This window comes from Ovis aries, chromosome 17, assembly GCF_016772045.2.
Source record: "Ovis aries strain OAR_USU_Benz2616 breed Rambouillet chromosome 17, ARS-UI_Ramb_v3.0, whole genome shotgun sequence".
Classification (NCBI taxonomy): Eukaryota; Metazoa; Chordata; class Mammalia; order Artiodactyla; family Bovidae; genus Ovis; species Ovis aries.
In genome coordinates this window covers 18,440,551-18,455,616 of record NC_056070.1, presented here as the reverse complement: position 1 = coordinate 18,455,616, position 15,066 = coordinate 18,440,551, and the positions used below count along the sequence as shown (strand labels likewise).

The window sequence follows — 15,066 nt, the reverse complement described above, 5'->3', positions numbered from 1 at the left end:
TTGTTGACAATATTAATTTTGAAAACAAATTTTAAGAATCCGCTACTGACAATATTAATACTTATTCAAGGCTTAAGTTCCATATAATTAAAGGCAATTTTCGAAGACTGACTTCCTAGACTCCATAGAAAGCTAGAAACAGCTTTTTCTTAATATTAAATCCCTAGGCTATAACTTGTACTTTCAACAGATCAATATGGATATAAGGTAAAACAATTTAGAATATAGGGGGACTTCCCTGATGGTGGACTTCTGTGCTCCCAAAGCAGAGGGTGGGGTTCAATCCCTGGTCAGGGAACTAGATCTCACCTGCTCCAACTAAAGATGCTGCATGCCACAACTAAGACTCCTGTGCAGCCAAATAAGTGCTTTTAAAGAAGTGTCTAGGAAGACAGATTGGCAAGCAATTGAGAAGGTGCTGATAAGCACCCTTTTAATGGCCTAAAATACTTCAATAAAATGGAGAAAGGGTAATCAAGACGGTAATTCTTCTTGGAGGTTCCTCAGCACTCCTCTCATCTATCCACTTTCTCTTCTGCAGTAAAAGAAACAAGACATTCCCTACCATTTCCATATTATTTTCCTAAGGCTACCAAAACAAATGACTACAAACTTGGATGGTTTAAAACAACAAAATTTATTCTCTCACAGTTCTGGAGGTTAGAAGTCTGAAATCAAGGCATGAAACCTGCAGGCAAGAATCCTCTCTTGCCTCTTCCAGCTCCTGATGTTTACCAGTCCTCCTTGCTTTGCAGACGAATCACTCCAATCTCTGCCTCCCTCATTTAAGGTTATCTTCTCTGCCTCTTTTCTTCTTAGAAATGCATCGGTCATATTGGATTAAGGATCCATTTTACAAAGGGCTTCCCCAATGGCTCAGTGGATAAAGGATCCTCCTGCAATGCAGGAGACACAGGAAACGTGGGTTCAATCCCTTGGTAGGTAAGGTCCCACAGAGAAGGAAATGGCAACCACTCCAGTATTCTTGCCTGAAAATTTCCATGGACAGAGGAGACTGGCGGATACAACTAAGCACACACACTACTCCAATGCACTCATCTTCTAATCTCCTGTGTCCAAACAAGGTAACAATCTGAGATACTGGGGGTCAGGACTTCACTTATCTTTTGGGGGACAAAACATGAACCACAACTTCTTAAAACTAAGCTCATAAAGCTTTTTTTTTTTTCTATTGCAACTTAAGAAAATAATTTAAATGACTATCTCACAGATACTAAATCTGAAAAAAAAAAAAAAAGGTCTGATTCTGACCTAAGAAACTTGACAGCATTGGACATATGATTTTGCCTGCATCTTCTTTTTTCTGGAAGTTCTTTTATGTTATTGCTAAAGGAACTGTCATTTGGCCAAGTTTCTCTTAGGTATTTAGTATCAAAATGATTCTTGTTCAGTTCAGCTCTCTCTTAAACTGAGGTGTAAATCCAGGGGCTACTGATTGTGGCCTTCTCTTTAGAATGTGAATTAGGGAAGAGACGGTCTGTGTGTAAAGGCAATAAAGCAGATATACAGAGAGCAGAGCCAGGACCAAAAGTCTTGATGACATTTGAGTTCCAGGCCTCAATTATTCCTGGGCACAGGTGCATGCCTGTTAAGGGGGTCTTAGAGTCATCCTGTAGCCTCTTAATTTTTGTTAGTTTAATATAATTTGAGTTAGGTTTCAACAGTTTAGAAACCATCTTCTACCAGTGCCCCTATGTGGCACAACTCTAGGAGGTGTTACTCAGAATCTGCACCTCTACCGTTCAATACTGCAGCCAACAGCCCTGTGTGGCTATTTTAAAGAATTAAAATGAAATAAACACTCAATAGTCACATGGAAGTAGGGGCTACTGCATTGGTTAGCACAGACAGAACATTTCCATCGCTGCAGAAGATTCTTTTGGACAGCTCCAGTCTTCATGATGGCTCTCCATGTGGTTACACTGGCACAATCAAGATCAAAGTCCACACAGGGTAGCAATATTTTCAAGGCCTGATGTACAGTAGATCTTGCTTATTAAAGCTGTATTTTATTTTCAACTGAGGCTATCAGCTTCCAGAATTTAAAGTGTCTTAGAGTTTTCTGCTTCCTTTAGGGATGTGAATTCTAAGTGTTTCTTTTAAAGTTCTTTGAATTGGGAGTTGGTACCTGACTTCTTGGTCCAATACAATTTGACAATAATAGTTTCCTACTGCTGCTGTTAACAAGCTTAGTGGTTTAAAACAACAAAAATTTATCATCTTATATTTCTGTAAGTGAGAAATCCAACATGGGTCTCACTGGGCTAAAATCAAGGTGTCAGCAAGTCTGAGTTCCTTTCTGGAGGCTCTGGGGGAGAAGTTCTTTGCCTTCTCCATTCCTTGGCTCTCTGCCCTTTTCAAAGCTAGCCACAGCTGACTGAATCCTTCTCCAGTCACATTACTCTGACACACTCTGGTGCCTCCCTCTTCCACTTATAAGGACCCTTGTGATTACATCGGGCCCAGCCAGATAATCCAGGATAATCTATCTGTATGTCTGATTAGCAAATTTAATTCTATATGCCACTTTAACTCCCCTTTGCCATAAAACCTAACATATACACAAACTCCAGGGAATAGAACATGGTCATTATTTATTTAAGGATCCATTATTCTACTTTCCACTGATGATGGGCAAATGACTTTTTGCCTCTGGTTTTTGCACATGTAAAATTATGAAACTGGTCTATATGACCCCTAAGGTCCTTTCCACTTCTACCAGCTAAAACTTTGAACTGACAAATGCTAATAGTTACTATTATATTTGGTCTTTCACTGAATTTGGATTAAACACTTATTCTGAAATAATTTAACTGTGAATTTATGTTTGGAAATAATTTCCAAAGACATTGAGCAATCAATCTCCCAGAATAAGTGCTGGCCAGAGCCCCAGACACACACGAAGTCAATGAAACTTTCTATTTAACATCAGAATGGAGTGAAATGGCATATAAATAAATTTTAACTGATTCATAAGAAAGGGCTCTGATGAGGGATAAATGATGTGTTTGTTAATTTGTGTCTATTAACTTCCACCAACCCTGCCTCCCTCACTTTTTGAACTAGTCTGCTATTCACTGGATAAAATTCATGTTAGCAAAAAGAGGCCACAAACTCTGTGTGGCCATACAGGTGTAAAAACTGTTACCCAAACGAAAATCATCCAAATTCAAGGAAATGGAGTCAGAAGAAACTCTTTTTGAAGAGGATTCACCTTCACTTTCTCCTCTAGAAGAAAACAGTATTTGGGTTCTCTTGTATTTTAGACAATAGGAGTAGCTCTACCACCCTGATCACTAAAGAGTAAATGCTTTGATTAGAAAGTAAAAGTTGATATAAGGAGTAAATCCTCCAGCAGGGACTTTTAAAAAATCTATATCCTTAAAAAGTTTTGTTACCAATGTGTCCTTAATTATCATTGACCCTATTATCAGATGGCACGTTCCACATTAAAATACTTTTAATAATTTACCTTAGAACTGACATTCTATACACTGTCACAATATACATAATCTGACGAACACAGAAGTATTTTTTAATTATGTAAAACACAAATGCTGACTTGACATATAGTCACACGTAATTCTTTCTCTCACGTTTACAACTCAACAGATTCGTGAATCCAGAGGAACTGCTATAATCACTATATGGAACACACCTATAATGAAAAAAAGAAAAGAAAGCTATAGCATTAACCAGCAGAAATAATATTAAAATTACACCATTTTGAATAATTCATCTTATAGCAGCAGGGGAAGTTTAAAAACCAAATCCACAAAAAAATATCAACTCCTCATTTTTATCTAAGTTTTAGCAAAAAGCTTTTTTTTTTTCATCCCAACTACAGGAGTAGCAAAAGCATCTGGTTTCAATTTAAATACCTATTTCATACTTATCTTGACTGGTTGACTGAAGCAGTTTGGGTGGGCAAGGTGATAAGTATTAGCGATTGCTATTTTATTATCCAGCAGATCTAAGTTACCTAGTTTAATCAACCTAATCCACGGAAGCTGAGATTTAGAAAAGTGATTTTTCCCTTTACAAAAGGCTCAATACAGGATTGCTTTAAAAGGATTTTCAGAAATATGGCACCCATATACATAGCTAGGTTTTATTATGAATTGTCCAACTAGGTATTAGCTGTAGTGACAATCATAACAAAATCATCATGCAGTTTAAAACTTTTTAAACAATTGAATGCCCTGTTTTCATTGAATCTTACACTCGTGTGGTATATGACAAAGACATATTAAGAAAGTCATACACAAGCAATGATAACTTGTCCTAAGTGCTAGAAAGGCACTGTGTACAGCACTATTAGATTTAAGAAAATATGATTTCGGTTTCACTCTTAAGCACAACTTCCTTTGAACGCAGTTCAAGCATAATGGTTGAAAATGACTATGCTAAGAGATATCTGAACCAGGTACTAAAAACTCATAAATTTTTCAAAGACAGGAACATAGGTGCTGAAAAGTATAAACCTGATAAAATAATAAGCAAAACACATTTAAAGAGGTCAAACTGCATCCTCCTGTTCATCCTATAAAATTGTATACTTACTGTTTTAGTATTTCCAAAGTTTATTCCAACCCATTTCTTCTTTTATACTCTAAAACATCTTCATTATGTTGTTTGATGAGCTAGAAGTAGGTAACAGTTAAAATCAGAAATGCAATTTTCCTGGCAACTTAAAAGAAGTAAACCAACAGTTGATATTTATATTTCACAAGAGAAATGAGGACACATTAAAAGAATTACAACTATTCTAGTTAGAAATAAAGTGTTAAAGGATAAAAAAGTCCCAAAACAATGAATGAATATACTTGTTCACCACAATCTGACATACTAATTTGAGAAGGCAGCCCTCCAAAGTTTAAATCCAACTTCTGCAAATAAATTACTTCATTCAGTGGGTAATTAATGAACTGGAATGCCTTACCACAGAGGGGCCAAACCAACACAAAGCAGAACTCGGTTATTAAATGAGGTTGGTGGATGTGTATTATACTTCTAACCTTAGAAGTTTCATACTGTGAGTGAATGACCAACCTGCACTTCCCAATTATATACGTGTTAATTAGATGTCATGGAGGGCAGCCACTTTCTTAGAATAACTGTCTGACAGATTATGCAACTGGAACAATGCCTTAATACAGGGTGACATTTGTTGCAACGATTCATTACCAATCAGAGCTCTCAGCAACATGTTTCTTTTTTAGGAAAACTTTAAGAACATACAAAATTACATTATAGCAAACATTATTTAAAAAGGATTGTTGTTGTTCAGTCACTAAGTCCTGTCTGACCCCATGGTCTGTAGCCCAGCCAGGCTCCTCTGTTCATGGCATTTCCTAGGCAAGAAAACTGGAGTGGGTTGCCATTTCCTTCCCCATTAAAAACGGATCAGTTACTAACTTGTAATTGACTTTCAGTATCTTTTATTCCTTTTTATGTCAAAGGGCTGAATCACTTTAAGGAAAAAAAATCCCCAATACAGGTCTAGGAGTTGAAGGTGGGCAGCAGTGGAGAAAGTTTCAAAACCATTAGCCACAAAACAAAAAATTTAAATGCTAACGGAGCATCAATACTTTAGGTCAACTTTTAAAAAATTCATCTATAGAGAGACGCTATTTCACAGTGGTCTACAGTGTAGCTCTGTAGTTAGGGAGAACTGGGTTTAGCAAATTAACTTCTCCAAGGGTTTTCTTCATCCATAAAAGGTCAATAATAATAGTACTACCACACAGTGTTGTATTTAGAAAACACTAAGTAAGTTTTCATAGGTAAAGCATTTGGCATACAGTAAACAAAAAGGTATAATTTCCAACAGTGTATTTACACTGTTAAAATCTAATGTCTAACAAATTTAATGGGATTTAATTTGCATTAGTTGTTCAGTTGCTAGGTCATGTCTGACTCTTTGTGAACCCACAGACCGCAGCATGCCAGGCTCCCCTGTCCTTCACTATCTTCCAGAGTTTGCTCAAATTCAAATCCATTAAGTTGGTGATGCCATACAGTCAACTCATCTTCTGTTGCCCCCTTCTTTTTCACTTACGATCTGTTCCTGTGGCATCTGAAAAAAGTGCCTTCATAAAACTCAACCTGTCTCCATCTTCATTAAGAAATACAGGATAAATAATATGTAGTAAAACTGCCATTCACAAAACCATGCAAAGAACAATGACATAAGTTTCATCCTGGACACACTTAAAAAATTTTTATTTTGTTTTATATTTGATTAACAATGATGTGTTACAGGTGTACAGCAAAGTGATTCAGTTATACTCATACAAGTATCTATTCTTTTTCAAATTCTTTTCCTATTTAGGTTATTATAGAATACTGAGCCGAGTTTTCCGTGCCATAGAGTAGATTCTCGCTGGTTACCTATTTTAAATATAGTAGTGTGTACCTGCCTCTGAAATCTTAACATTTTTTAGTCCTTAGGATTTCCCTCATGGAGAAATAGGTTGGATTGGCACGACTGAAGGGAGTAAGTACTTACATAGATCCACAAAAAAGCGGAGGTGCCCAAGGTCAATCCAACTTTCAGCCAGTTAGGACTGCCATGTGGCGGTTCCTGAATGTAGAACTTTGACCGCGATGAAGCTGAAAGGGGACAGAAAGGGTCTCCAAATCTGTGACTTACCGCCGTGTAGGAATAAACCTGCCATTTAAATGCGCATAATCGCATTTCATCCCCGCTTCTACTTCCTCATTTAAACAGCCACGGAGAGGTTCAGAGAGGTCGAGTGAGACCGTGGCCTCTGTCGTCCAGGACGCCTTCAAACCCTCTATATTGGCTTTTGCGAACCTCAGACGACTCGGAAGCGCCCACGCAAGGGTTCCCCTTTCCCCCGTCTAAGTCCACTCGCACAGACCCAGGGAGGTCGGTGGCCCTGGGAGGAGGGTGGGCGGCGGGTGATGAGGAGCCGAGAGTCGCGGGTGGAGGCAGGCGTGGGCTCCGGGACGAGGGTCGGCGAAGGTCACCGCAGGACGAGCCCGGGGGCAGTCCCCTCCTGCCCTGGCAGGGCTGGGCTCACCCTGGGAACGGCAGGATGGAAGCTCGGGCCGGCCTGCTCGAGGAAGATACTTACAGACACTCGGGAACCTAGCCGGGGCCAGCAGCTTCCAGAATGGGCGCAAAAAGGCGGACGGCGCCATCTTGCCTGGCTTCCTGGGCTCCGCCTCCTCCAGCCGCGCAGCTCCCGGGGCCGACGTCGGACCGAGCGCCCCCTGGCGGGTGGAGGCGCGGAACTGCGTGGTACGGCGGCCACGCTGCATGGGCGCCTAACCCTGAGAACGCCAGGTAAAGCCAGGTACCCTTAGACCCTTGTTCTCAGTTCTCAATCTGTAAATTAGGGTGAGGAAGGGGATGATTGCAAGGCGGGAGGGGGTACGAGAGGAGGTAGTTTAGCCACTTCTCTTTCCTCTGAGAGTTTATTTCAGATCCCCACCCTAGGGATTTACCAAAATCTTCCTACATGAACCAGATCACTGAAAATGAAGGTGTGTTGAATAGTATCAGTTTGATTTTGGTGTTCCAGGAACTGGGCATTAATCCATCATATAATTTATAGGCACCCACATATGCATGGTCTCATTTCACCGTCACAACAGTCACATAACATGCTGTGGTTATTCTCAGTTTATGGATGAAGCTCAAAGAAGACAAGCTATTTATCCAAGGTGACCTATTATTATACCTTACATTTGAGAGGACCTCTTACAGTTCCCAAAGTTTGTTTACACACAGTAGCATAGTAAATCCTCACAACCCTGTGAGGAAAAGAGAATCCTAATATTTTAGAAGTGACCTGACCAGTTCAAGATCACACTTTTGGGGAAACAGGGGCTCTTAGACTGAGGATTTTAGACTCCAGATCTATCCTCCTCACCCTACCTAACAGGTTTAAACAGTCCCCTGAGGCCAGGAGCTGCAGAGCAGGCTCAAAGAGCCAAGTTCAAAGAGTCATTCTAAATGATTTTGAAGCAAATTAACCTCTATGCCTCAGTTTTATATCTGTAACAGAACACCTACGCTATAGGTCCCTGGGAAGCTTAGAACATATCTGGTAGTTGCAAACAACTGGCTTTTGCTGATCTCTTATGGCCACCCACTCCAGTATTCTTGTCTGGAAAATCCCATGGATGGAGGAGCCTGGTAGGCCTACAGTCCATGGGGTCACAAAGAGTTGGACACTACTGAGTGACTTCATTTTCTTTGCTGCTAAGTCGCTTCAGTCGTATCCGACTCTGTGCGACCCCAGAGACGGCAGCCCACCAGGCTCCCCCGTCTCTGGGATTCTCCAGGCAAGAACACTGGAGTGGGTTGCCATTTCCTTCTCCAATGCATGAAAGTGAAAAGGCAAAGTGAAGTCACTCAGTGGTGTCCGACTCAGCGACCCCATGGACTGCAGCCTACCAGGCTCCTCCATCCATGGGATTTTCCAAGCAAGAGTACTGGAGTGGGGTGCCATTGCCTTCTCCTCACTTTCTTTGATACCTAGTATACTGACCAATAGGTTTTATCTTTTACATTTGAACCAAAATTTTTAATGCATTTAGCTCTTAATTCAAACTGTTGTTTGAAGACCATGTAAAAATATGTACAGGTAAAAGAAATAATTTAGAAAAGGCAGAGGAAGAGTTAGAAAATGCAGAGAAACCAGAGATTAAATTGCCAACATCCATTGGATCATAGAAAAACCAAGAGTTCCAGAAAAACATCTACTTTTGCTTTATTGACTATGCCAAAGCCTTTGACTGTGTAGATCACGACAAACTGTAGAAAATTTAACTGATATACAGAGTACATATGCAGAGAAATGCCGGGCTGAATGAAGCACAAGCAGGAATCAAGATTTCCCGGAGAAATAGCAATAACGTCAGATATGCAGATGACACCACCCTTATGCCAGAAAGCGAAGAGAAACTGAAGAGCCTCTTGAAAGTGAAAGAGGAGAGTGAAAAAGCTGGCTTAAAACTCAACATTCAAAAAACTAAGATCAGGGCATCACTTCATGGCAAATAGATGGGGAAACAATGGAAAGAGTGTCAGACTTTATTTTCTTGGGCTCCAGAATCACTGCAGATGGTGACTGCAGCCATGAAATTAAAAGACGTTTGCTCCTAGGACAAAAAGCTATGACAAACCTAGACAGTATATTAATAAGCAGAGACATTACTTTGCCAACAAAGGTCTGTCTACTCAAAGCTATCATTTTTCCAGTGGTCACGTATGGAAGTGAGAGTTGGACTATAAAGAGGGCTGAGCGCCGAAGAATTCATGCTTTTGAACTGTGGTGTTGGAGAAGACTTGAGAGTCCCTTTGACTGCAAGGAGATCCAACCAGTCAATCCTAAAGGAGATCAGTCCTGAATATTTATTGGAGGGACTGATGCTGAAGCTGAAGCTTCAATCCTTTAGCTACCTGATGTGAAGAACTGACTCATTGGAAAAGACCCTGATGCTGGGAAAGATTGAAGGCAGGAGGAGAAAGGGATGACAGAGGATGAGAAGGTTGTATGGCATTACTGTCTTAATGGACATGAGTTTGAGCAAGCTCTGGGAGTTGGTGATGGACAGGGAAGCCTGGCACGTTGCAGTCCATGGGGTTGCAAAGAGTCAGACATGACTGAGTGACTGAACTAACTAAAGAAATAATAAATTTTAATACTTTAATCTTTTAAACATAATGTCATGTAGGTTCATGTTAAAGGCAAAATAAATGTTAGCGAATTTCTTTTTCCTTCTATATATTTTTTAGCAATGTTATTGAAAACAATTTTAACCAAAAATTATTGACCAAAAATAGTTGTTTGATGTTTGGTTCATTTTTACATTCAACTGGTGGCTACAGAGATTGCTACACTGTAGGTCACTTTATAGTTTGTAACCTAGTTTGAGCCTCCTGGGCTCATGCTCAAGTAAGCAAACCACCCGGCTAATATGCTGAGTCAGTTGTTGGTTCTCAACTTCTTGGCTTCTTGTCCACTCAGCAACCTGTCAGTTGTATATCCTTTCTACACCATCCCTTGGAAGCTTGTTCTAACACAGCTTTTGCTAGACTCCAACAAGTTGGAACAGAAGCCACATTTAGTCAAAGCGTAAAGAGCCATGACTGAGTGACTTAGCACACCCACCCACACACACATACATATCCATTAGGCAAATTACTAAATTTCACTACTGCTATTGGAAAAAGGCCGTTTTCTTCTTTTGCCCCCGTGTCCTTTTACTAGTGTATATTTTGGGAAAGTGATGAAGTATAAGCACATTTCTCTCAGTGTTAGAGCTGATGGAACCCTACACTTGGAGTAGGCAGCTGTAGGTGAAACTCCATCTTGAAAAGAATCCTGATGAAGCAATTCCATCCAGGAGCTAATAGCTGTATTTTGGTAGAAGCTGCTACATGACATTCATTTACGCATCTCTAGAATTTGAATGCTAACACCTTATTTATGACCCAGGCAAAGGGGAAGGGTTAGAGTTAGCAGCTAAAAAAAAAAAAAAAAAAAAAAAATCATGATTTTGTTTTGTTTTTACATATATATGTATCTATTGTTTATCAGGTTGTTACAGACTATTTAGCAGAGTTTCCTGTGCTATAAAGTAGGCCCTTGTTGGTTATCTATTTTATTTTATTATTTTTTAATATAAATTTATTTTAATTGGAAGTTAATTACTTTACAATATTGTATTGGTTTTGCCATACATCAACATGAATCCGCCACAGGTATACACATGTTCCCCATCCTGAACCTCCCTCCCTGGTTATCTATTTTAAATATAGTAATGTGTACATGTCAGTCCCAGACTGCCTGTCTATCCCTTCCCCTCTCACTTCCCCCTTGTAATCATAATTTCATTCTCTAAGTCTGTGAGTCTGCTTTGCAAAGAAATTCATTAGTATCATTTTTTTCTTTTAGATTCTGTATATAAGCAATATCATATGTTTGTCTTTCTCTGTCTGACTTATTTCACTTAGTCTGATAATCCCCAGGTCTATCTGTGTTGCTGGAAAACCAAATTTTTAGTTCCAGATTTTTTTACTCAACTCACATCTTCTTGGAGGGTTAAAGTAAAGCAAGAACTGAAAACAGTATAGAAAAATAAAAGTACTTCCTACATGTTTACTGACAAGTATGACAAGGCTGTATATATATTGTCGCTCTGTTTATTTAACTTTGCAGAGTACATCATGTGAAATGCTGGGCTGAAACTCAAGCTGGAATCAAGATTGCAGGGAGAAATATTAATAACCTCATATATGAGAGTGCTTCCCTGGTGGCTCAGAGGTTAAAGCATCTGCCTGCAATGTAGGAGACCTGGGTTCGATCCCTGGGTTGGGAAGATCCCCTGGAGAAGGAAATGGCAACCCACTCCAATATTCTTGCCTGGAGAATCCCATGGACAGAGGAGCCTGGTGGGCTACAGTCCACGGGGTCGCAAAGAGTCAGATACGACTGAGCGACTTCACTTCACTTCACTTCATATATGAAGATGATACCATCCTTATAACAGAAAGTAAAGAGGAGCTAAAGAGCCTCTTGATGAAAGTGAAAGAGGAGAGTGAAAAATTTGGCTTAAAACTCAGTATTCAGCAAACTAAAATCATGGCATCTGGTCCCATCACTTCATGGCAAATAGATGGGGAAACAGTGGAAACAGTGACAGACTTTATTTTGGGGGGCTCCAAAGTCACTGCAGATGGTGACTGCAGTCATGAAATTAAAAGACGCCTGCTCTTTGGAAGAAAAGTTATGACCAACCTAGAGAGCATATTAAAAAGCAGAGACATTACTTTGCCAACAAAGGTTTATCTAGTCAAAGCTATGGTTTTTCCAGTAGTGATGTACGTGAGAGTTGGACTACGATGAAAGCTGAGAGCCGAAGAATTGATGCTTTTGAACTGTGGTGTTGGAGGAGACTCTTGAGAATCCCTTTGACTGCAAGGAGATCGAACCAGTCAATCCCAAAGGAAATCAGTCCTGAATATTTATTGGATGCTGATGCTTCAATCCTTTAGCTACCTGATGTGAAGAACTGACTCATTGGGAAAGACCCTGATGCAGGGAAAGATTAAAGGCGGGAGAAGGAGACGACAGAGGATGAGATGGTTGGATGGCATCACCGACTCAACGGACATGCATTTGAGTCAACTCCAGGAGTTGGTGATGGACAGGGAGGCCTAGTGTGCTGCAGTCCATGGGGTCGCAAAGAGTTGGACATGACTGAATGGAACTGGACAGCAAGATCAAACCAGTCAATCCTAAAGGAAATCAACCCTGAGCAGTCGTCATGGGAAGGACTGATCCTGAAGCTGAAGCTCCAATACTTTGGCCACCTAATGAGAAAGAAAAGACTCTGATCCTGGGAAAGATTAAAGGCGAAAGGGGCGGCAGAGGATGAGATGGTTAGATAGCATCACTCACTCAATGGACATAAATTTGACCAAACTCCGGGAGATAGTGAAGAACGGGGAACCCTGGTATACTGTAGTCCATGGGATTGTAAAGAGTCAGACATAACTTAGTGACCAAACAACTGTTTATTGATTTATGAAGCATGAGAGTACTAGTCACCAAATTTAGAATCTAGAGAGGGATGGAAGTATCTGAAAGCTTTTGTTTAAAAGAAGGAAGCAATCACAGAAATGTTAATATTTTGTAAACGTTGAGTGGCAAATACAGATTTCCTTCTATAAAATTTAAATATGTAAAGATCTAAAAGTGTCAATAGAGAACATCTTACATATATGAAGACAGAGGAATTTCACTCTACATTTCCCTTTTGTAGACTTAAAGTTTGCAAAGTTATATATTTATGGTTGTTTTTTAGTCGCTAAGTTGTGTCCAACTCTTGCAACCCCATGGACAGGAACCCAACAGACTCCTCTCTCCATGGGATTTCCCAGGCAAAAATACTGGAGTGGGTTGCCATTTCCTTTTCTTGGGGATCTTCCCCGCCCGAGATGGAACCTGCGGCTCTTGCATTGCGGGCAGATTCTTTACCACTGAGCCATCTGGTTATGGTTGATTTATCACAGTGATATGCAAATACATGGGGTAAGATGAATGAACTAACCATTATCATCATCATCACCACCTCACATCTAGCCCTGGATATGTTAACTCCCTACATAGCTGTCACTCAGAGTATAACCTGTTAAATGGGATTTCTACTTGTCAAATAGTGGTGATTTATCAGAGTAGACATTTTCTTGAGTTCAGGCTATCAAATTACGAACTGTGTGGTCCAACTATCAGGTGCATTTGAACTAGGATGTAATTCACATAAATGTTGAATCAGACTAGTATTCACTGAGTCTTAAATATTGTTATTTGTCATCAGCCAAAAGGAACATATTTGCCAAACTATATTGCTGGCTCATCTATTCAGTTACTCAGCTTCTGGTGGAAACTACTGTTTGTTTCAAAGAGCAGAAATTTTCTTCCCCCATGGTGAAAACAGAGTATTATTTACAGGAGAAATTTAGAGAAATATAGCAAATAATATTGCTAAAAGTACTTTCGGATATGAAGCTAGACATTTGGAAACTCAAATGAGAAGCTAAGCTAAAATTATCACCTTGAGTTACACAATTTTTCTACTTTTTAATAGTTCAGATAGTTGAAAAACCTGTTGAGGGGGGTGTGAAGTTTGAAGGTTATCACTAAATAACAACTGTATTTTATGAATTCTAAATTAGTTCTTAGTTTTTTTTTCTTTTAAAACTAAAGTTAAAAAACTGGTCATATTTCAAAACTCAAACACTGTTTCTTATACCCAGAATTTTCTTAATGGAACTTTTAAAGAGATCACAGAATTTGAAGAAATTCTGGGATTTGACTTCAACGATCTTACTGGTGACCCAGGCAAAAGGAGAGGGCATTCAAGATAACAGCCAGAAAACCCAAGTATTGGTCCCAGATTTTTCCACAGGAAAACATCTTACTCAACTCACACCTTCCATGGCGCATTAAAGAGCAAGCCAAAACCAGCAAAATATCTGTGTAACTATGATTAAAAGATCAAAGCTACTGGAAGTATTATTTAACGACTCGATGTAAAAAATGCTACTACTGATGGAATTCAGGATCTGGAGAGAGATAATCAAAAGCAATCAAGGATAATAATTGTTCATATGATGTGAAAATCTGTAGTCATTGATAGAATGCCACTTTTAAAATAGTTTCACTGTCGATTTTTAGTGAAATGACTTCGAAGAGGTTCTATTCGGTATCCAGTCTGACCTTGCTTACTGCAGTTCTCTAGTATCCTTGCCAGATACTCTTCGGCTTCCTAAGATTTAAGGATTTCTAGTGACGGGCAGTCAGAGTATTAAGCACTTGCTTGAAGCCAGCTCCAAGGGAGTCAGTGACCTTGAATTCTTCACTACCCCAAGGTGACCCAACACTGCATTGCATGAACTCGCTGATAAAATGAAAACACACTTTAACCTTCAGACGTTTCTTTGGCAGTGCAAATATGATCTGGCTGACTACCTTTGCAGGGTCCTCTTAAAGTAACAAAGTAGATCCTGGATACCCCAGCCAGGCCCGTTTAATTGGTTAACTCTTTCACGCTTTTCAGACTCCATTAAGCTCCATCCTCTCTGTATCAGTTTACAAGTCTCCTCCGCCTCTGCTGCTCAACCAGGCACTTCGTCCACGATCAAACACAGCGCTTCTTGAACACCCGCATTTTAGCACTTCAGGCTCAAACTCTGATTATACAGACTGGGAGAGCGTACCCAATGAATGAAAGGCCAATCTAGCAATTAGCAGTGGAGACGCGATGCTGAGGCGGTCGGAACCGCAGCCGGTCACTTTCCCCACGCTTCCCCAGCGCCTCCAAGACAAGAAACCGAAAGGGTGGGCGGGGCCTGTCGAGACCCTTCAGGCCTCCGCGGGCCTGACGGCCTCCAGGTTTCCCAGCAAGCTCCAGGACAGAGGAGGTGGGGAAAGGAGGTCATCGCGCCTGCGCGCTAGCAGGTGTGACCCGGGTGGGAAAGCCCTCGGCGTCCGCCATTTT

The 15,066-nt window shown here is 40.3% G+C and overlaps 1 protein-coding gene across 1 annotated transcript; it reads right to left on the bottom strand.

Moving 5' to 3' along the window:
• Nucleotides 1-618: 618 nt before the first annotated feature.
• On the bottom strand, nucleotides 619-7,213 carry NDUFC1 (NADH:ubiquinone oxidoreductase subunit C1). Its single transcript, XM_004017243.5, has 4 exons — nucleotides 7,125-7,213; nucleotides 6,533-6,636; nucleotides 4,585-4,664; nucleotides 619-3,679 (listed from the first exon to the last, which is right to left on the bottom strand). The coding sequence occupies exons 1-3, from the start codon at nucleotides 7,189-7,191 to the stop codon at nucleotides 4,605-4,607; spliced, it is 231 nt and encodes a 76-aa protein (XP_004017292.1). The 5' UTR covers nucleotides 7,192-7,213; the 3' UTR covers nucleotides 619-3,679; nucleotides 4,585-4,604.
• Nucleotides 7,214-15,066: the final 7,853 nt, after the last annotated feature.

What these genes read in the sequence shown, in the direction of transcription:
- NDUFC1 (XM_004017243.5), bottom strand. Translation starts at nt 7,191, where the DNA reads ATGGCGCCGTCCGCCTTTTTGCGCCCATTCTGGAAGCTGCTGGCCCCG. An exon ending in GGCTAGGTTCCCGAGTGTCT is followed by an intron (nt 6,637 to 7,124) that starts GTAAGTATCTTC and finishes GTCCCCTTTCAG; the next exon opens with CTTCATCGCGGTCAAAGTTC. An exon ending in CCGCTTTTTTGTGGATCTAT is followed by an intron (nt 4,665 to 6,532) that starts GTAAGTACTTAC and finishes ACCTACTTCTAG; the next exon opens with CTCATCAAACAACATAATGA.